The sequence below is a fragment of the Bufo bufo genome, chromosome 2 (genome assembly GCF_905171765.1).
Source record: "Bufo bufo chromosome 2, aBufBuf1.1, whole genome shotgun sequence".
Lineage (NCBI taxonomy): Eukaryota > Metazoa > Chordata > Amphibia > Anura > Bufonidae > Bufo > Bufo bufo.
This window is the reverse complement of record NC_053390.1, coordinates 409220987-409243786: the sequence shown is the minus strand read 5'-3', so window position 1 is coordinate 409243786 and position 22800 is coordinate 409220987. Positions and strand designations below refer to the sequence as shown.

The following is a 22800-nucleotide window of genomic DNA, read 5'->3' as shown; positions in this document are numbered from 1 at the left end:
CAAATTTTAATCGCGAATATCGGCACTTCGAGAATTCGCGAATATTTAGAATATCACAAAATATTTTCGTAATCGCGAATATTCTTTTTTTTTATAAATATATGCAAATATTGGGCAAATTTTATGCGAATTTTCGCAATCAAGATAATAATGTCTGGAGATCATGAATTCGCGAATTCTCGAATATATGGCGAATATACGCCCAAATATTCGTGAAATATCACAAATTCGAATATTGCCCCCGCCGCTCATCACTAGTGAACAGCATGAGATGTCGTTGTCAAGCTGTAATTGATTCTCAAGGCCACATTATTGACACATGTTATTAAGACATTGACATTTGTGTGGGGTATACCCACCACTGTTGTTGGCTTTTGTTTAAATAAATTGTTTGAGATGAGGAAATCACCATTGAATGCTTCTACTTAAATGTCATATTTTCATTATATAAATATCACTGTAGTGTAGGGTTGAGCGAACCCAAACTGTAAAGTTCGGGTTCGTAACGAACTTTACGGTGTTCGGCACCCGAACCCGAACATTTCAGTAAAAGTTCTGCGTTCGGGTAATATTAATATACCATCGGAACGGAGTTTTCTCCAATCCGATGGTATATTATAACTTGAAGCGTCCCCATCACCATGCGAACGCCTCTATGTTAGAATATACCATCGGATTTGAGTTTGATCGTGAAAACTCAGATCCGACAATATATTCTAAAACAGAGGCGTTCCCATAGTGATGGGGACGCTTCAAGTTAGAATATACTGAGAACTGTGGACATAACGGCCCCCTGCTGCCTTGTAGCACCTGATCTCTTACAGAGGGCTGTGTCCTGCACAATTAACCCCTCAGGTGCCGCAATGATTTTAATTAGGGGGGGAGAGGGGAGGCCGCACTGGACACCAATGATTTTAATAGTGGGGGTGGGGGGCCGCACTAGCCACCAATGATTTTAATACTGGGGAGGGAGGGGGGGTCTGGCCCCTGCTGCCTAGCAGCACCCGATCTCTTACAGGGGGCTGAGATCCGTACAATTAACCCCTCAGGTGCGGCACCTTAGGGGTTAATTGTGCGCATCACAGCCCCCTGTAAGAGATCGGGTGCTGCCAGGCAGCAGGGGGCAGTTATGTACACAGTTCTTAGTATATTCTAACTTGAAGTGTCCCCATCACCATGGGAACGCCTCTGTGTTAGAATATACTGTCGGATCTGAGTTTTCACGATCGTGAAAACTCAGATCTGAAAATAATAAAGTTAAGTTCGGGTCCCCACTTTTTTTTAAAGTTCGGCCGAACTCCCCGAACCCGAACATCTAGGTGTTCGCTCAACTCTACTGTAGTGTTAACTTTTTACGTTTTCCTTGAATTTCACCTGAAAACCAAATATCGGGTGAAAGAGTAGTGTATGTTAGTAGAGCTGACAGGTTTCTCTTTTAAAGGGCATCTGTCAGCAGATTTGTACCTATGAAACTGGCTGACCTGTTGCATGTGCGCTTGGCAGCTGAAGGCATCTTTGTTGGTCCCATGTTCATATGTGTCTGCATTGCTGAGAAAAATTAAATCCTAATATACAGATGTAGCAGAGTTAATTAGTCAGAGTAATAACGTGTTAGCTAGATGTGACTACTGCCATGCCCTCCGCACTTTGATAGGGCCAGGCAGTATAAATGTGATCACACCTGGCCCTGGCTTCTCCTAAGGTCTTATGCTGCTCTTTGCACATGGTGCAGCCACAGTACAGGAAAGGGCTCGCAGTACAGAAGAAAACTTCTGTTCAGCCTCTTTCATTTACTGTGCCTGTGCTGAATACTTATACTGAAGCGTACAGCACAAGGCAAGATTTTAGGTGAAGTCAGGGCCAGGTGTAATCACGTTTACACTGTCTGGCCCTGTCATTTGCGCAGAGGGCACAGGAGTTGCCCATGTTGCTCCTAGAGGCTCATTTGCATATATTAAGGCTTAATTTTTCTATACAATTCTGGCACAGATGAACATGGGACCTACACAGATACTTCAGCTGCCAGCCAGTTTCTTAGGTACAAATCTGCTGACAAATACAAACTAGATAGTGAACATATTTAGATTTTAAAAAGTGGTCCACACAAACTGTCTTCATTCTATGTAAAAGTAAACTTTTTTGGAATGTTTGGAATATGTGTATACTGTACATATATCTTAAGGTTATGTTCCCAGATCACGTGGTGTAGAGGATAAAAGCTACAGCTTCTTCTTTACACATAGGTGATTTCAGTATGTACAGGGCTGTTTGCTATGCCAAATTCACTTCAGATATACGGTAAACAATGCTGGATTTTGAGAAATTAGTAGATACTTTGCATATCTTTACTTGATCACGAATATTCCTTACAATCTTAATTACTGTGCATGTAATCCAAAATACTAATCTACTATTCTGATAGTATCATACTGACATATGACAGCTTCTGCTTGCAATGTGGAGAGGGGAATACTCCTCCGGAACAAAGGATTTGGCGTCAACCTGCCTAACCCTTCTTTGCCATAACAAGCAAAGGGAGAGTCAGGATACTCCCATACAATTAACTTTTGTTAATGCATTTGGGCACAGTTAGAATCTATTACCATCAGAAACTAGAGTAGAGGTCATTAGAGATGGGGAGAACAGGATCTCAGTTTTTGGGGTGAGTGGAAGTCCTAGACCCCCAATGATCAGCTAGTTATCCCCATGCCAACTTGGCACAACCCCTTCAGTTTGCAAGAAGCAACAGGAAGTGTTTAATAAGATCACCACTGAAGTCCAATTTTTGGAGCTTTTCATTATCAGAGATCTTCTTCTCTATTTATTAATTTAGCCATCTGTCTTCAAACCCTCTCAAGCTCCCCATTTTTCTTTATTTTACAACATTTGGCCAACAACTATACTCTAAGAGAAGGTCTTAGAAGAGATTTATAGAGGAGCAATATTATATTAAGATAAAACGTTTGTAGATTTCTTTTTATACACCTTAAAGGTGTTTTCCAAGTGTTTTAAAATGTATGACCTATTCTCAGGATAGATCATCAGTATTTGATCAGTGGAGGTCTGACTCCCGGCACCCCTGACAATCAGCTCTTTGAAGAGGGTGCAGCACTATCCAGTGGACAGAGCTGTGCTAAAAAGCTTTGAAGAGGCTCACTGGGGCACCATGGCTTCAAACAGCTTAATGGCACAGGTACCAGGAGTTGGACCCCGAGGATAGGCCATCAGTATAAAGCACTTGGAGGACCCTATAAACCCCTACTGAACAGAATTCCCATGTATTAGATTGCCATCTTTTAAATTCTATTGATTATATGCCATCTGCTGGTTCTGGATTAATTCAATCCTGCGTGTTTGAGATGACTACAATTATCAAAATCAATACATGTATCATTTGTGAAAGACACAAACGTATTACCTTCCTGCACTTCAATGCCATTAGGTATTCATTCGTGAAGACTTAGAGTCAGCATGTAAAATATGAAGCAATTTTTAAATTAATCGGTTTTCTCCACACTCTGTATCAAGTTTAAACTTTTCGACTTTCTTAACTTTACTCATATACTGCAGTACAGTCATCAATCACCAAGCTTCTAGCTAGGATATCTTCAAAAATACCCACAAAGTCCAATAAACGTAAAATCTTTTTTATTGTCTTTCACTGACCTCTTCAAAAAAGTATTCAGTTTTCAGATTCATCAAACATGATGCTTTGCTTCCTTCCGAAGTCCATTATAGTGTGGATGAGCAATTAATTTTTCACCCTCATTCTCCACTAGTCTCAAACTGCTGAATTTTCAATTTCACAGATACACATTAAATGCAAATTTCCTTCATAAAAGTTAAAAATACTAGCAAAAGGACATAGTGGAGATAATTCAAAGCCATTTTAGTTTTATTAATTCACACAGAGGGGCTCAGAAGTGAAAACCTTCCTTTAATACCATGGAGGGGATATGAGGTTGAGTGTGTTTCTGAGTTTTTAAAAGACTCCAAGGTCACGTTTTTATATCGAGAACAGTTCACACAGACTAGAGAAATACAGGTTGAATCATACAAAAAAAGACAAATGAAACTCATCAGAAGTAAAGAAATATTCATATCATGTACAGTAGATATCCACGTGTCCAGTGACTACACAGATTTAGGTCACAGCCAAGACTTCTTATTCATCCATGTCCTATATTGAGATGTGGAAGCTGCTTTTAAGATTCAGCAGTCCTGTTTTTCCTCTGGAATTCTTCCAGTTCATTTTTTCTGTTCATGGCTATTTGCAATTCTTGCTTAATAACCTGGATCTGTTTTTCCAGTTCTGTCAGTTCCTGCACCACTGAGTCTCTAGAAATGTTTAGGGATTCAGTCTTACCATTTGTGGTAAGCAATTTTGGAGTTTCTCTCCTCAACTGTGGCAAAGGCAAATCCTGCTGATGCCTAAAACTTAATTCATTGTGTGCTTCTTTTGGAATAAACTTTCTCCTGTTACAGCTGCTTTGGTTGGCAGTATTCCATACACGTGGCTGACTGTTTCCTGCATTGCACCTGCAAGTAATAACAAAAAACATTAATAAATAGCATGGAGTATACAAACACCGCTTGCAGAACTCATATTTGTCCTTGCTTCTTTAAGCATGAAGAGTAGCAAGAGGAGTAAGGCTCATTTAACTGATATAGATAAATCCTGACACATCCCATTTAACCTGATACACATCAGGGTATCAGTATTTTTTTTTTACGTTAAAGGGGTTGTGCAGTGCTATAATATTGATGACCTATCCCCAGGATAGGTCATCACTAGAGATGAGCAATGTTTTCAAAAATTCGGCTACTTCGCCAAGAAATTAAATTTGCTATGAATTACTTCACAACGAATCGCATTCCATTGTATGAAGTGCGCACAATGATGGGTAGCGGCAATCGCGCAGCCCCCATCATTTAATCCCTCAGATGCAACATTTAACACTGATCTTGGTATCTTAGTCACATTTTGCCTATGGGGGGGGTTAATCATGGGTTAAAACTAGTGTTGATCGAGCACCAAAGTGCTCGGGTGCTCTGGTGCTCAAGTAGAACACTTTAGGATGCTCGGGTGCTCTACAGAGCTCCAGAGCACAATGGAAGTCAATGGGAGAACCAGAGCATTAAACCAGGCACCCCCTGCTCTGAAGAGGGGAGGGTGTCTGGTTCACAGGAAAAGGTCAGAAATTGATGGAAACACCACTGAAATGGTTCGGAGACAGCATGGGGAGGATGTCTGAATGCATCTTGAAACTCCCAGGTCGCTGCTGGGAACGATGTTGTCCGAGTAGTATGCCACTTTTACAGACTGACAATAAAACGCACAAAACCGAAGATAAAATCGACTTTAGAGGAAACATTGTTAGGAAACATTCTTTCCTGTATATTTACTTGTATATAAAGTGCAATTACTGCGAAAAATTACAAGGAAGAGGCACTCCGATACAACTTGAATATCACATAAAGGAGGGCCTCATTCACCTTGTTGTACAATTATTCAGGTAGTGGGACTCCTACACTCATAAAGCCTATGTACTAAGTGAAAGAGCTGCCAAAAATTACAAGGAACTGTCAGTATAATACACCCTTTATTACACATAAAGGAGGTCATCATACACACACTTGAAAAATTATGATTGATTGCCTGCTGGTGACCCTCAAAAACATTAGGAGCAAGGGCCTGCTGGTGACCCTCTAAAACATTAGGAGTGAGGGCCTGCTGCAGATCTGACCATCTAAAACAATAGGAGTTAGGGTCTGCTGCTGATCTGACTCTCTAAAACATTAGGGGTGAGTGTCTGCTGCTGATCTGACCATCTAAAACATTAGGGGCGAGGGCTTGCTGCTGATCTGACCATCTAAAACATTATGGGCGAGGGCCTTCTGGTGACCCTCTAAAACATTAGGAGCGAGGGCAGCCTAATAAGCATGTTGATATGATGGAGGAGGAGGAGGACGAGAAAAGGAAGATTGAACCATATACCCTTTGTTGTGTTGGAAGGGGTGCATGGGAATACACTGTATTCAATACACCATAAAAGCCACATTTAAAGTGCCTTTAAGTTCAGCTGCTTTCCTCTGGCGGAGTAGAGAAGTCAGGGGCAAGCCAGGCCTTGTTCATTTTGATAAGAGTCAATCTGTCAGCATTTTCAGTTGACAGGCGGATGCACTTATCAGTTATTATGCCCCCAGCAGCACTAAATACCCGCTCTGACAAAACGCTGGCGGCAGGGCAGGCCAGCACCTCCAAGGCATAGAGTGCCAGTTCGTGCCATGTGTCCAGCTTGGACACCCAACAGTTGTAAGGCACACAGGGATCACTGAGTACGCTGACATGGTCTGCTACATACTCCTTCACCATCTTGCAATACTTTTCCCCCTTGTGACACTAAGCTGCGCATCAGGTTGAGGGTGCTGGAGGGGTGTCATTAAACTGTCCCAGGCCTTGGAGAGTGTTGCCCTGCCTCTGTTGGAACTGCTGTGTGTTCCCCTTGTCTCCCCTCCTCGGTTGCCCGTACTCTACCACCAGCATTGTCAACTGGAAATTTTTGGAGCAATTTTTCACACAAGGACCTTCTGGTATTGCACCATTTTGCTAGTTCTCTCCACCACAGGAATGAGAGATGAGAAGTTCACTTTGTAGCAGGGGTCGAGGTGGGTGAACAACCAGGGGTCGAGGTGGGTGAACAACCAATAATCGGTGTTGGCTAAAATGTGCATAACATGAGGGTCACGGTATAGGCAGCATAACATAAAGTCAGCCATGTGTGTCAGAGTCCCAACACTTCGCCAAGACTTCACTGTCCTCATCAGGAGGATGACTCTTAATCTCCTCATTCTTTTCCTCCTCTTTGGCCCATCCACGCTGAACAGATGGAATAAAACTGCTATGGGTACTACCCTCTGTAGCGGAGGCAACTGTCTCCTGAATCTCCTCCTAATCCTCATAATTATCCAATTTGCGCTGAGAAGACAGACTGAGGGTGGTCTGGCTATCACCCTGTGTACTGTCTTCCCCCATTTCCACCTCTTCCACATGCAAAGCATCCGCCTTCATTGTGAGCAGCGAGTGTAGACACAGAAGTGGGATGGTTACGCTGATAATAGCAGCATCGCCGCTTACCATCTGTGTTGATTCCTCAAAGTTGCATAAAACCTCACAGAGGTCAGACATCCATGCCCACTAGTCGCTTGTGAAGAGCGGAAGCTGACTGGAAAGGCGACGACCATGTTGCAGATGGTATTCCACTACTGCCCTCTGCTGTTTACAAAGCCTGACCAACATATGAAATGTCTGCATCAATGCCAGACCGGCGGCAGCTGTATATCAATTTCGGAAATGGGCACACACGCGACACACTTTCACCAGTAGCCCAGGCAAATTGGGGTAGGTTTTAAGAAACCCCTGAACTACTAAGTTTAAGACGTGGGCTAGGCATGGGATGTGTGTGACCTTACCAAGCTCCAAAGCCACCACCAAGTTACGGCCATTATCAGACACAACCATGCCTGGTTGTAGGTTAAGTGGTGAGAGCCACAGCTCAGTCTGGTCCCTTAAACCCTGTGGTGGTATGCTGTTTGTCACCTAAGCAAATTAGTTTCAGAACGGCCTGTTGCCGCTTTCCCACTGCAGTGCTACACTGCTTTCAGCTACTGACTGATGGCTGACTGGTGCTGCAAGATGAGAATTCAGAGATGGAAGTTGAGGAGGAGGTGGAGAAGGGGAAGTTGCAGCCACTAATCTAGGTGGTGGCGGAAGTCCTGAAAGAAGTAAAGCCTGCAATCCTTGGCATCTGTAGAACCTATGTAGAGTCCCTGGCCAAAAGCACTTGTCCATATGTCAGTCGTGGACATTCCCAATGACTGCGTTGGTCAGGGCACGGGTGATGTTACGGGACACACGCTGGTGTAAGGCGGAGACTGCACACAGGGAAAAATAGTGGCGACTGAGTAACGAGGGATGGCAGCCGCCATCAGGCTGCGTAAAGCCTCAGTGTCCAGAAGCCTAAATGGCAACATTTTCAGGGCCAGCTATTTGGAAAGGTGCGCATTTAGCGCTATGGCCTGTGGGTGGGTGGCTGGGTATTTGCGCTTTCGTTCGAATGCCTGGGGTATTGACAGCTGTATGCTGCGCTGGGACACAGAAGTGGATGTGCTAGCCGATGGTGCCTGCGAAGGTCCAGGTGCAGGGCGGGAGACTTCCGGGCCTGCATCTTGGACAATGGATTGGCCAGCACGTAACACAGGGGAAGAGGAGGCAGTGGTGTGACCCGCAGACACTGTATGTGGACCCAGGCATTCGGCCCTCCTAATAGGTAGCAGCCAACAAACGTGTGGGGAGGAGACTCGAGCATCTCGCTCGAGCACACGGGGTGTTTGGCTGAACACTGCGATGTGCCGAGCGTCGTGATGCTCGGGTCAAAATGGTGTTCGGCCGAGCATGCTCGCCCAACACTAGTTAAAACAAATATATACACTCACCTCATCCATTTGATCGTGAAGAGGCCATCTTCTATGAAGAAAATGAGCCAATTGGGCACACACTGACGTGGTGACATCACCACGCCCGCCCAGGGTCACACGTCAGCGTGCAAGAGAATTGGCGCCTTTTCTTCAGTCAATATGGGTGTGAAGGCCTGTTCACGCTCAGATAGATGAGGTGAGTATGTATTTTTTTTTTACTGCCATTTAAGGAAAAATTTATTCGTTACCATGAAGCGCCAGGAAATTCGGATCAGATTCCACTTTGTTAACTTTGATTAGCTCATCATTATCAGATCAGCAGGGGTCCATCTCCCACTGTTTGAAGAGGAGTTGTATTTGTAATTATACCGTGCCACTGCTGCAAAGGAGACAAGGCGCAGATAGGGATGCTGGGACCCTTGCTGATCTGATACTGAGCTATCCTGCAGATAGATTATCAATATTGTAACAGTGCACAACCCCTTTAAAGGGAATCTGTCTCCCAATTTTCGACCATTATATACAGTAATACATGAGTAGTACTGTAGATATGTAGTGCAGATAACTATTTTTATTTTCCTACTGCTCCCGGTTCCCCCACTGTCAGCATTCAGACCTGCACTGAAATACATAGTCTGGACTGCAAGGCTGTCCTAACATAATGGAGAGGACTTATTTTCACAGGCATGGCAGTCCTGACAATGTATTTCAATGCAGCTCTAAGGGCTGACAGCGGGGGAACAAAATGCTGTAAGAAAAAAAAAATTGTGATCTGGTTTTCTTATCTGCAATACTACTCATGTATTACTGTAGATAATGGTCAAAAATTAGTTGTTTTTTTTAAAAACTTTTTATTAAATTTTAAAAGTTTTACAGAGGGTGGAACAAGCCCAATAAATCATTATGCAATAAATCAGCATCGCTACAAAAGAGAAAAGGCAAAACAAAAAAATAGCATAAAATAAGATGTTAAAAAATTGTTTCAAAAATTTTACAAAAATCTAAGTAGATTTCATTAGAAACACCTACAGTAAATTACAGTATTACTTCTAAAGGAAATTTGAATAGTGATCACAATTATTTATAATATTTGCACCAATTTTTAGAACTTTATCATGTAGTTCTGGAGAAGAGGAGAAAATAGTTTTGTAACTTATGGTTATTAACTTTTCTATACATATCTAAGAAGGGAGAGTGATTTTCAAGAAAATGCTACTGACATTCTGAAATAAGAATATGACAACCCTTAGAGACAGAGGGAAGTTATCAGAGCAGGGTGGGGTTTTAGTATTTTGGATGGCAAGAAGAATATTGCAGCGTACACAACTCCTACTGTTAAAAATAACAGAAGGTCTATTGGAAACCCTGAGGGAATTTCTTGATAAAATAAAATAAATTCCATCCCTTTATGAGTGGCAAAACTCTATTTTGAGTTTATTCTAGATGAGGTACATTGAGGTACATTCATAATACAGCCTGTATCTGCTTGCAGGTACTGTAGTGGAAGTAACAGAGAATTTGATTTGATTTTTCTCTGGCTTCACAGCAGCATGTCGCGCGCATTATAATTGTAGGTTTACGTCAACTACTTCACAACCATAATGTTTCAGTGTAAAAGAAAATATAGCAACCCATATTGTATCTAATGTAAAATTTACAACATGCGGCTGAACTTTTTGCTATTGTTTCACAGTTCAACGATAAATTATTCACATAGGAAACAACAAGTTGTGGCTTGGTCATGATTTTGCCATAACATTATAGTCATTCATGCTTATACTGTAGTAGAGTGGTATTAATATCAGATACATTATATATATATATATATATATATATATATATATACACACTCACCTAAAGAATTATTAGGAACACCTGCTCTATTTCTCATTAATGCAATTATCTAGTCAACCAATCACATGGCAGTTGCTTCAATGCATTTAGGGGTGTGCTCCTGGTCAAGACAATCTCCTGAACTCCAAACTGAATGTCAGAATGGGAAAGAAAGTTGATTTAAGCAATTTTGAGCGTGGCATGGTTGTTGGTGCCAGACGGGCCGGTCTGAGTATTTCACAATCTGCTCAGTTACTGGGATTTTCACGCACAACCATTTCTAGGGTTTACAAAGAATGGTGTGAAAAGGGAAAAACATCCAGTATGCGGCAGTCCTGTGGGCAAAAATGCCTTGTGGATGCTAGAGGTCAGAGGAGAATGGGCCGACTGATTAAAGCTGATAGAAGAGCAACGTTGACTGAAATAACCACTCGTTACAACCGAGGTATGCAGCAAAGCATTTGTGAAGCCACAACACGCACAATCTTGAGGCGGATGGGCTACAACAGCAGAAGACCCCACCGGGTACCACTCATCTCCACTACAAATAGGAAAAAGAGGCTACAATTTGCACAAGCTCACCAAAATTGGACTGTTGAAGACTGGAAAAATGTTGCCTGGTCTGATGAGTCTCGATTTTTGTTGAGACATTCAAATGGTAGAGTCTGAATTTGGCGTAAACAGAATGAGAACATGTATCCATCCTCTGATGGCTACTTCCAGCAGGATAATGCACCATGTCACAAAGCTAGAATCATTTCAAATTGGTTTCTTGAACATGACAATGAGTTCACTGTACTAAAATGGCCCCCACAGTCACCAGATCTCAACCCAATAGAGCATCTTTGGGATGTGGTGGAACGGGAGCTTCGTGCCCTGGATGTGCATCCCTCAAATCTCCATCAACTGCAAGATGCTATCCTATCAATATGAGCCAACATTTCTAAAGAATGCTATCAGCACCTTGTTGAATCAATGCCACGTAGAATTAAGGCAGTTCTGAAGGCAAAAGGGGGTCCAACACCGTATTAGTATGGTGTTCCTAATAATTCTTTAGGTGAGTGTAGATATATATATATTGTAGAAAGGCACAAGGGACCATCATAGATGGAAGATATGTGTCACCGAGGTTCCTGGCCTCGGTGAAGTAGGAGCCAGTAGTGCAAATGTCCGCAGCAGTTGCTGATGGACACTTTGATAGTTAGCATAGCTGTGAAAAGCTAATCCGGGCCGGCTCTTACTGGGAGCAGCCAAAGTGCAGGGAGGGTTGGCTGTTCCCCATGGTCCAGGCCGGGTTTTGACGGGCTTACAAAAAGTCAGCCAGCAGGGTCAGTGGTGTGATTACCTGGCTGATGGTGGAGCTCTGTGTAGCTATGTGTTTTTGGAGCCGAGTGAAAACCAGAGGGTCTCTGCTGAGAGACAAAGGACAAAGCAAGGTTCCCATCCACTCCGTGGGGAGTACGATACTGTGCCCTAAAACTTTCTATGTGATTTTTGAGATTCAAGACTGAACTGTTTTTCTTTAAGTGTCAGCTGAAGTAAGCTGATCACTACCGCCTGTTGAATTGTGGTGTTCCAACAATAAAAGACATTTATTACTTTGATTTCTACCACTAAAAGGCTACTGTGTATTTATCTGAAGGCTACCATTTGGGAAATCCTTAAAATATATATATATATATATATATATAGGAGCTCATGGCTTAGAAGCATTTGGCGCCTTAGAAACATGCTTTTGCTATCTACACAATTTTACTAATTGGGGGTATTATTGCTCATTTAGATTACGCTCATATTGTATATGCAGCTTACAACAACATCAAATCCAGACAGCCCTGGGGCAGATTTTTTTTTAATTATATGCATGTCTATACACAATGATGGAAATATTTTTTTCTGCTCACTTAGTGGCTATTGCCCATTCTATATGCAGTCTGTAAATAAGGATACTAAGTGTATAGAGTAAATGGTGCGTCTAATTGAAAAGTAATCATGCGTTACATATGACTGCTCAGTTCTAAAGTGTTGTCACATTTGTAATTAACCTATATTTTGTTTTAAACATGACTACTGAAGCCAAATCAGAGAATGGAAGAGAAAGAAATGGTGATTGCTTCCAACAATATACTATTGTCTCATTCTATTAAGATGGCAAGGAGATTAATGCAGAGAGGAAAAGGACATTAAAAACAGCAAAAACGAACGCTCTTTCATTTTATAAAATGATCAAGATCCCAGAGTGCAACAAGCAAAAATGAAGCCCATTTATCACCCCCACAAATATTAATGATGGTTTGAAGTCTTTACAGAAATGGAAATATAAAATGTCAGCTTTAAAAATGTAAAGTTTATGATATTTTAAAAGTGTTAGGTGACCTGCATGATAATATACATGACATGAACTGCATGACAAGTATACATAAGCAAATACAGTTCTATGATATTTAATTAGTATGATATAAAAACACATTTATTATAATGGTTTTTGCAGTTTTTTCTTTTAATATTAACTTTGCAGAAAAATTTAACTTTATAGCTTGTCTTTTACGATAAAGGAACAACTGAAAAAAAAGCAATATTTTTGTTCCATAACTAAAAAAATACTTTTATAGGTCTCTGTTGGGAATTGATCCCCAGACCTTCTATATGGCAGGCAGCAGGTATACCACTACACTATAGAACTATACTGCTTAGGCTACTTTCACACTAGCGGCAGGACGGATCTGACAGGCTGTTCACCCTGTCGGATCCATCCTGCTGCTATTTCGCCGTGCCGCCGGACTGCCGCTCCTTCCCCATTGACTATAATGGGGATGGGGGTGGAGCTCCGACGCAGCGAGGCAGTGCACGGCGAGAGGCCGCCGGACTAAAAAGTCGGACATGAAGTACTTTTAGTCCGACGGCCTTTCGCCGTGCACTGCCACGCTGCTCCGGAGCTCTGTCCCGTCCCCATTATAGTCAATGGGGACAGAGCGGCAGTCCGGCGGCACGGCGAAATAGCGGCAAGACGGATCCGACAGGGTGAACAGCCTGTCAGATCCGTGTGAAAGTAGACTTAGTGTTGAGAGAAGCTGTCATGATACTAGTGGAATACTGCTGGAATCCAATGACAGGGACAAGGCCTAAACACAGGAGGCACAGGAGTCTTAAACAGGAGGTAGCAGGAATACAGATGAGGCAGGGATCCAGACAAGAAGTCAGGAGGAAAACCAGTGAGCGGTCAGCGGGTGTCCAGGAGAGAGTTGCAGGGTAAACCACAAGGAGGAGGAACAAACTAGAGAGAGAGTTCCAGGCGAGAGAACTGCACAAGCAGGAGCTAAAACAATACTCAAGCAGTGAGTAACAGACTTGTGAGGATTACCGTATATATCAGGAAGTAAGATGGCACCCAGCTGAGACACAATCCGCCATCTTAACTGAGGGAAAACTTAAGGGCAAGGCAGTCTGAACTAAACAGAAATAGCAAGATGATTCCTGACATTACTCCCACCTCAACAGCGGCCTCTGGATGAGACCTAACTCGGTCTCCCAGGATGTCTTTGATGAAACTGTTTGATCAGTGGGGGAGCATTAATGTTACTCACAGGTTCCCAAGAATTCTCTTAAGACCCATAACCCTGCCACTTAATGAGGTATTGTTGATGGTTCCTGAAAATTCTAGAGTCCAAGATTTTCTCTACAACAAACTGTTCTGGCCCACCTATCTCCATCGCATCGGGAGGAGGTGGTATATGTTCCGGAAAAGGGTTGGGCACGGCAGACTTTAACAGAGACACATGAAAAACACGATGAATCTTCATAGATTGTTGGAGTTTGAGCTGAACAGCTACTGGACTAATTATCCTGATAATCTTATAAGGCCCAACAAACTTATGTTCTAGTTTTGGTGAAGGAACCTTAAGTTTTAAATTTCTGGTGGAAAGCCATACTTTATCCCCCACTTTAAAAATTGCTGGACCACGAAAAGTATATGCTGTCTTGAAATTTTCTTGAGCCCTCTCTAAAGTTCCTTTTAGTGGTTCTAAATTTAATATCAATATCAAGTGCTGTGCAAAAACTCCACCAAAATTTTGATGTAAACTGCACCCCCTGATCCAAGATAACTTCATCAGGAACTCCATGAAAACTAAATACATTATGAACTACAAGGTCAGCGGTGTCTTTGGCAGAAGGTAGGCCGGTACATGGAATGAAATTTGCAGTCTTGGTGAGTTGGTCAGCTGCTAGCAGAATTTTATTTTTCCCCTTAGAGGTAGGTAGATCTACATTAATTAAAGTCCATGGAAATAGAACCCTAAGGATGAGAGGGGACTGACAAATGCTGTAACAAACCCATGGGTGATGAATGTGGGGTCTTGCATCTGGCACAAATGTCACATGACACAACATATTTCCCGTTGATAATTGGGACACCAAAAGAAACAGGATAAAAATTCCTGTGTTTTCTGCACTCCTTTGTGACCCACTAACTTAGAATCATGGACTAACTTTTGAATTTTCAGTCTTATTGTTTCGGGTATATATAGCTGCTGCCCATGAGTCCTCATCTTGTTCTTAAGCATTAAATGCACATCATCAGGTGGTCGAGACAGCAACGATTTGGTGCCATAGGCCTCTCTTATCTCTTCAAGCAAGTCCTTATTATGGATTACTCCCACAAAATTAGATTCAAGAACAATAGTCTTGAGCTGAATAGTAGGAGTGGAATCACTGGAAAAGATTCTATATAGAGCATCTGCCTTACCATTACAGGAATTGGGCCTGTACGAGATTACAAAGTTGATTTCGTTGAGGAAGAGACTCCAATGAGCTTGGTGAGCTTGACATTTGGCAGATCTAATGAAATCTAAATTACGGTGATCAGTCAGAACTACACTGCTCAAAAAAATAAAGGGAACACAAAAATAACACATCCTAGATCTGAGTTAATTAAATATTCTTCTGAAATACTTTGTTCTTTACATAGTTGCATGTGCTGACAACAAAATCACACAAAAATTAAAAAATGTAAATCATATTTTTCAACCCATGGAGGTCTGGATTTGGAGTCACACTCAAAATTAAAGTGGAAAAACACACTACAGGCTGATCCAACTTTGATGTAATGTCCTTAAAACAAGTCAAAATGAGGCTCAGTAGTGTGTGTGGCCTCCACGTGCCTATATGACCTCCCTACAACGCCTGTGCATGCTCCTGATGAGGTGGCGGACGGTCTCCTGAGGGATCTACTCCCAGACCTGGACTAAAGCATCTGCCAACTCCTGGACAGTCTGTGGTGCAACGTGACGTTGGTGGATAGAGCGAGACATGATGTCCCAGATGTGCTCAATTGGATTCAGGTCTGGGGAACGGGCGGGCCAGTCCATAGCATCAATGCCTTCGTCTTGCAGGAACTGCTGACACACTCCAGCCACATGAGGTCTAGCATTGTCTTGCATTAGGAGGAACCCAGGGCCAACCGCACCAGCATATGGTCTCACAAGGGGTCTGAGGATCTCATCTCGGTACCTAATGGCAGTCAGGCTACCTCTGGTGAGCACATGGAGGGCTGTGCGGCCCTCCAAAGAAATGCCACCCCACACCATTACTGACCCAATGCCAAACCGGTCATGCTGGAGGATGTTGCAGGCAGCAGAACATTCTCCACGGCGTCTCCAGACTCTGTCACGTCTGTCACATGTGCTCAGTGTGAACCTGCTTTCATCTGTGAAGAGCACAGGGCGCCAGTGGCGAATTAGAAAATCTTGGTGTTCTCTGGCAAATGCCAAACGTCCTGCACGGTGTTGGGCGGTAAGCACAACCCCCACCTGTGGACGTCGGGCCCTCATATCACCCTCATGGAGTCTGTTTCTGACCGTTTGAGCAGACACATGCACATTTGTGGCCTGCTGGAGGTGATTTTGCAGGGCTCTGGCAGTGCTCCTCCTGTTCCTCCTTGCACAAAGGCGGAGGTAGCGGTCCTGCTGCTGGGTTGTTGCCCTCCTACGGCCTCCTCCACGTCTCCTGATGTACTGGCCTGTCTCCTGGTAGCGCCTCCATGCTCTGGACACTACACTGACAGACACAGCAAACCTTCTTGCCACAGCTCGCATTGATGTGCCATCCTGGATAAGCTGCACTACCTGAGCCACTTGTGTGGGTTGTAGACTCCGTCTCATGCTACCACTAGAGTAAAAGCACCCCCAGCATTCAAAAGTGACCAAAACATCAGCCAGGAAGCATAGGAACTGAGAAGTGGTCTGTGGTTACCACCTGCAGAACCACTCCTATATTGGGGGTGTCTTGCTAATTGCCTATAATTTCCACCTGTTGTCTATCCCATTTGCACAACAGCATGTGAAATTGATTGTCACTCAGTGTTGCTTCCTAAGTGGACAGTTTGATTTCACAGAAGTGTGATTGACTTGGAGTTACATTGTGTTGTTTAAGTGTTCCCTTTATTTTTTTGAGCAGTGTATTATTTGCTGTGAGGTTCCCTGAAGATGATGTCTCTATTCCTTAAAAGCTGCAGTGATAGCCAACAGTTCTTTATTCCCAACATCATAATTCTTCTTAGCAGGGGGTAAACGCTGGGAGAAATAATCACAAGGATGCAATAAACTTTTATCTCCTGTTCTCTTATACAGAATAGCCCCTATAGCACAGTCTGAAGCATCAACTTCTACAATGAAGGCAAGTTCTGGGTCGGGATGAACTAAGACAGGACCTGTAGTGAATTTGGACTTTAGGAGATAAAAGGATTCCTGTGCTTCGGGAGACCAGGCAAAACGTTTTTTTTTTCTTAGTCAATTAGGTAATAGGAGTAATTATTACCAAGACATTTTTAATGAAGCGTCTATATAAATTGGCAAAACCTATAAAACGTTGAACATCCTTTATGCTCCTGGGGGTAGGCCAGTCTACTATTGCTTCAATCTTGCTAGAGTCCATGTGTAGAGCACAGAGTGAAATTATATAGTCAAGGAATTGGGTCTCAGTCTGAAGAAATTCACATTTTTCAATATTTTTCATTAATGTAAAGTTGATTCTTTTTCTTTCTTAGACGTTCCAAAATGAGTTTCACATGTCTCTGATGTTCTTCCATAGAGTTGGAGAAGATCAAGATATCGTTTAAATAGATGACTTAGAACTGGTCCAGAAGGTCTCTGAAGATATAACTGATGAGATGTTGGAAGGTGGCCGGGGCATTACAAAGACCAAAAGGCATGAGAAGATATTCAAAATGTCTGTAATGTGACCTAAAAGCTGTTTTCCATTAATCTCCAGACCGGCTATGGACCAAGTTATAGGCGCCTCTCAGGTCTAACTTGGTAAAAAATGTTGCTTGTTGCACTCTCTCCAAAAGCTTGGGGATCAACGGTAGAGGATAATGGTTTTTGATTGTAATTTTATTAAGTTCTCGGTAATAAATGCAAGGTCTTAAAGAACTGTCCTTCTTCTTAACAAAGAATATGGGAGCTCCCGCCAGTGAGGAAGATGGGCGGATGAACCCCTTAGCCTGATTTTCTTCTATGTAGTCCTTGAGAGCTTTTAGTTCGGGGCCTGCTAAAGGGTAGATGTTTTCAAAAGGCATAGATGCCCCAGGAAGCAATTCTATAGGACAATCGTAGGGTCGGTGTGGGGGGAGCTTGTCTGCAATTTGTTTATTGCAAATGTCCGCAAATTCCTTGTATACAGAGGGTAACTATTATTTTATTATCTTGAGCTTGATTTTCTGGACCTTGTTCAGATTAAGCTGTCGAAAGAACATCCTCCGCTGGGAAGCTTATTTTTTGGGTTTCCCAGCTGATAACAGGGTTCTGTGCTTGCAACCAGGGTAGGCCTAGAATAACATGGAAATGTGGAGAAGAGATCAATAGAAATTATAGGACTTCAAGGTGATGGGGTGTTATGATGATTTCAAGTGGTTCCATCTCTTGATCCACTGGCCCTGAGCTCAGTGGAGATCCATCTACGGCAGGCATGCTCAACCTGCGGCCCTCCAGCTTTTCAAAACTACAACTCCCAACATGGCTGAACAGCCTTCAGCTATCAGCCTACAGAAGGGCATTGTGGGAGTTTTACAACAGCTGGAGGGCCGCAGGTTGAGCATTCCTGATCTACGGTCTCCATTACCATGGGTGAGTTTTTTCTGAAATTTAACCCCATGCCTTTGAGCAAAAGAAAGGTCCACAAAATTGCCACTAGACCCGGAGGTGGATATCCACTGAGAGTTAATCAGGAATTTAATGGGAAGGAAGCAATAGGAGTCTTTATTCTCTTTCTTAATATGAGGGGCCACCAATGAAATGGAATGGATAACTGCTTTCTCTGATAATTCTGGTTCTGAAGCAACTGATTCTCAATCTGAAAAGTCAGGATACGTAATAGCTGCCACCAACTTCCGTAGACAGCTAGGGCAGTTGATAAGGAAGTGATCAGACTTTCCCGCAGTAAAATCATAAACTTTCCCAGAGCCTGTGCTTCCTTCGATCAACAATTTCTCGTCTTAGTATGGAATCTACTTGCATACGCTCACTTCCTGATTCTCTGAGGAGACAGGGAAAGAGGGGGACTGCTTAGTATCATGATTCAAGGAAGCCCATCTCTCTTCTCGTCGTTAAGACAGTTGGGTATCGATTCAAATGCAATGGTTAATAAAGGCATCCAAAACTAAAGGGGCCTCTGCATGGGCAAGTACATCTTTTAATGCGCTGCATAGTCCTTTACTAAAAAAAACACAAATAGCTGTGTTGTTCCAATCAGTGTTGCCAACCCACCTCTTGAACTCCATCGCATACTCTGTGACAGGGCGTCTGCCTGGCGCAATGCTAGTAATGCTGCTTCAGCTGTAGCACCTCGATAGGGATTATCAAACATTTGACTCATGGCATCGATGAAGTTTAGAGTTGAGCGAACCCGAACTGTAAAGTTTGAGTTCGGGTTCGGTGTTCGGCGATCTTTATGGCGCTTTTTGAAAGGTTGCAAAGCAGCCAATCAACAAGCGTCATACTACTTGCCCCAAAAGGCCATCACAGCCATGCCTACTATTGGCATGGCTGTGATTGGCCAACTGCAGCATGTGACCCAGCCTCTATTTAAGCTGGAGTCACGTAGCGCTGCCCATCACTCTGCTCGGATTACTGTAGGGAGAGGCTGCAGCTGCTGTGAGGGAGAGATCAGGGAGAAATCTTATCAAGAACTGGTTTATGTACTCAGCGATCTACAGAAAAAGTGTTTTGTGGGTGCAGTGCACAATTTTTTTAAGCCTGCCCTGAGCCAACTACTGCTGAAAACGAACTTTTTTTTCTTCAGTTAGTCAATATCAATACATGATCGGCAGCCATTTTATGCAACGATAGTGCATCAGCATAGGCTATCTGCAAGTCCAGAAATACAGCTTTGACATACTGGGGTGAAAAAACCCTCTAATATACTGCACATCTGGAATTAGACAAGCATAAGTGACTGTCACATTTAGGACAGAAATACAGCTTTTTGGTTAGGGTGAAAAAAGCCTCTAATATACTGCACATCTGGGATTACACGTGCATAAGTGACTGTCACATTTAGGACAAAAATACTGCTTTTTGGTTAGGGTGAAAAAACCCTCTAATATACTGCACATCTGGGATTACACGTGCATAAGTGATTGTCACATTTAGGACAGAAATACAGCTTTTTGGTTAGGGTGAAAAAACCCTCTAATATACTGCACATCTGGGATTACACATGCATAAGTGACTGTCACATTTAGGCCATAAATACGGCTTTGGCATACTGGGGTGAAAAAAGCCTCTCATATACTGCACATCTGGGATTACACGTGCATAAGTCACTGTCACATTTAGGACAGAAATACAGCTTTTTGGTTAGGGTGAAAAAACCCTCTAATATACTGCACATCTGGGATTAGACAAGCATCAGTGACTGTCACATTTAGGCCAAAAATACGGCTTTTTGGTTACTGGGGTGAAAAAACCCTCTGATATACTGCACATCTGGGATTACACGTGCATAAGTGACTGTCACATTTAGGACAAAAATACTGCTTTTTGGTTAGGGTGAAAAAACCCTCTAATATACTGCACATCTGGGATTACACGTGCATAAGTGATTGTCACATTTAGGACAGAAATACAGCTTTTTGGTTAGGGTGAAAAAACCCTCTAATATACTGCACATCTGGGATTACACATGCATAAGTGACTGTCACATTTAGGCCATAAATACGGCTTTGGCATACTGGGGTGAAAAAAGCCTCTCATATACTGCACATCTGGGATTACACGTGCATAAGTCACTGTCACATTTAGGACAGAAATACAGCTTTTTGGTTAGGGTGAAAAAACCCTCTAATATACTGCACATCTGGGATTAGACAAGCATCAGTGACTGTCACATTTAGGCCAAAAATACGGCTTTTTGGTTACTGGGGTGAAAAAACCCTCTGATATACTGCACATCTGGGATAAGACGTGCATAAGTGAGTGTCACATTTAGGCCACAAATGCCGCTGTCATATAGAGTAAAAAATAATTAGTGCAATACCCTACATCAGGGTTTATATTGGCGGTTAATTATTTTTAACATACTTAACCACGTTTTACTTTTCTTTGTGAACGCTAACTATGAGGCAAACATCTAATAAGGGACGCGGTCATGGTCATGGTGTTGGTGGAGCCTCTGGTGCAGGGAGAGGACGTGGCAGTTCTGCCACAGCTACACGTCCTACTGAACCTACTACCTCAGGTCCCAGTAGCCGCCAGAATCTACAGCGATATTTGGTAAGCCTAATGCCGTTCTAAGGATAGTAAGGCCTGAGCAAGTACAGGCGCTAGTCAATTGGGTGGCCGACAGTGGATCCAGCACATTCACATTATCTCCCACCCAGTCTTCTGCAGAAAGCGCACAGGTGGCGCCTGAAACCCATGCCCATCAGTCTGTCACATCACCCCCGTGCATATCGGGGAACCTGTCTGAGTATCAAGTCATGCAGCAGTCTCTTATGCTGTTTAAAGACTCTGCTGGCAGGGTTTCCCAAGGGCATCCACCTAGCCCTTCCCAAGGGGTGGAAGACATAGAATGCACTGACGCACAACCACTTATGTTTCCTGATGAGGACATGGGAATACCACCTCAGCACGTCTCTGATGATGACGAAACACGGGTGCCAACTGCTGCGTCTTGCTGCAGTGTGCAGACCGAAAAGGAGGTCAGGGAGGCAGACTCGGTGGAAGACGATGCAGGGGACGATGAGGTCCTAGACCCCACATGAAATGAAGGTCGTGCCACTGACTTTCAGAGTTCGGAGAAAGAAGCAGTGGTGAGACCGAGCCAACATCGTAGCAAAAGCGGGAGCAATGTGCAAAAGCAAAGCAGCCGTTGCCAAAACAGTTCGCCTGCTACTGGCCACCGTCAACAGGGACCGAGCACACCAAAGGCAGCTTCAAGGAGTTCCCTGGCATGGCACTTCTTCACACAATGTGCTGACGACAACACCCGAGTGGTTTGCACGCTGTGCCATCAGAGCCTGAAGCGAAGCATTAACATTCTGAACCTTAGCACAACCTGCATGACCAGGCATCTACATGCGAGACACGGGTTGCAGTGGAGTAAGCACCTTCAAAACCAAGAAAGGGATTTGGCCCCTCCTGCTCCCTCTTCTGCTGCTGCCTCGGCCTCTTCCTCCGCCTCTGGAGGAACGTTGGCACCAGCCGCCCAGCAAACAGAGGATGTGCCACCAACAACACCACCTCCGCCACCAAGCATCTCAACCATGTCACACGGCAGCGTTCAGCTCTCCATCTCACAAACATTTGAGAGAAAGCGTAAATTCCCACCTAGCCACCCTCGATCCCTGGCCCTGAATGCCAGCATTTCTAAACTGCTGACCTTTGAAATGCTGTCATTCAGGCTGGTGGAGATAGACAGCTTCAAACAGCTCATTTCGCTTGCTGTCCCACAGTACGTCGTTCCAACCACCACTACTTCTCCAGGAGAGCCGTGCGCTCCCTGCACAACCAAGTATCGGATAAAATCAAGTGTGCACTGCGCAACGCCATCTGTAGCAAGGTCCACCTAACCACAGATACGTGGACCAGTAAGCACGGCCAGGGACGCTATATCTCCCTAACTGCACACTAAGTAAATGTAGTGGCGGCTGGGCCCCAGGCGGAGAGCTGTTTGGCGCACATCCTTCCGCCGCCAAGGATCGCAGAGCATCATTCTTTGCCTCCTGTTGCCTCCTCTTCCTACTCAGCTTCCTCCTTCTCTTCTAGCATCCTACTCCTCATCCGGTCAGCGACAGATCTTCACCACCAACTTCAGCACAGCCAGGGGTAAACATCAGCAGGCCGTTCTGAAACTGATGTGTTTGGGGGACAGGCCCCACACAGCGCAGGAGTTGTGGCGGGGTATAGAACAACAGACCGACGAGTGGTTGCTGCCAGTGAGCCTCAAGCCCAGCCTGGTGGTGTGCGATAATGGGCGAAATCTCGTTGCAGCTCT

General features: G+C 43.6%; 1 protein-coding gene across 1 annotated transcript in view; it reads right to left on the bottom strand.

Annotated features, from left to right (window-relative positions):
• Positions 1 to 3775: 3775 nt before the first annotated feature.
• The window catches only part of GRIN3A (glutamate ionotropic receptor NMDA type subunit 3A), a 402162-nt gene continuing 383137 nt past the window's right edge, over positions 3776 to 22800 (bottom strand). The window contains exon 9 of the mRNA XM_040417275.1: positions 3776 to 4539. Coding sequence (XP_040273209.1) covers positions 4206 to 4539 — 334 coding nt within the window. The 3' untranslated portion in view covers positions 3776 to 4205. The remainder of the gene's footprint in view (positions 4540 to 22800) is intronic.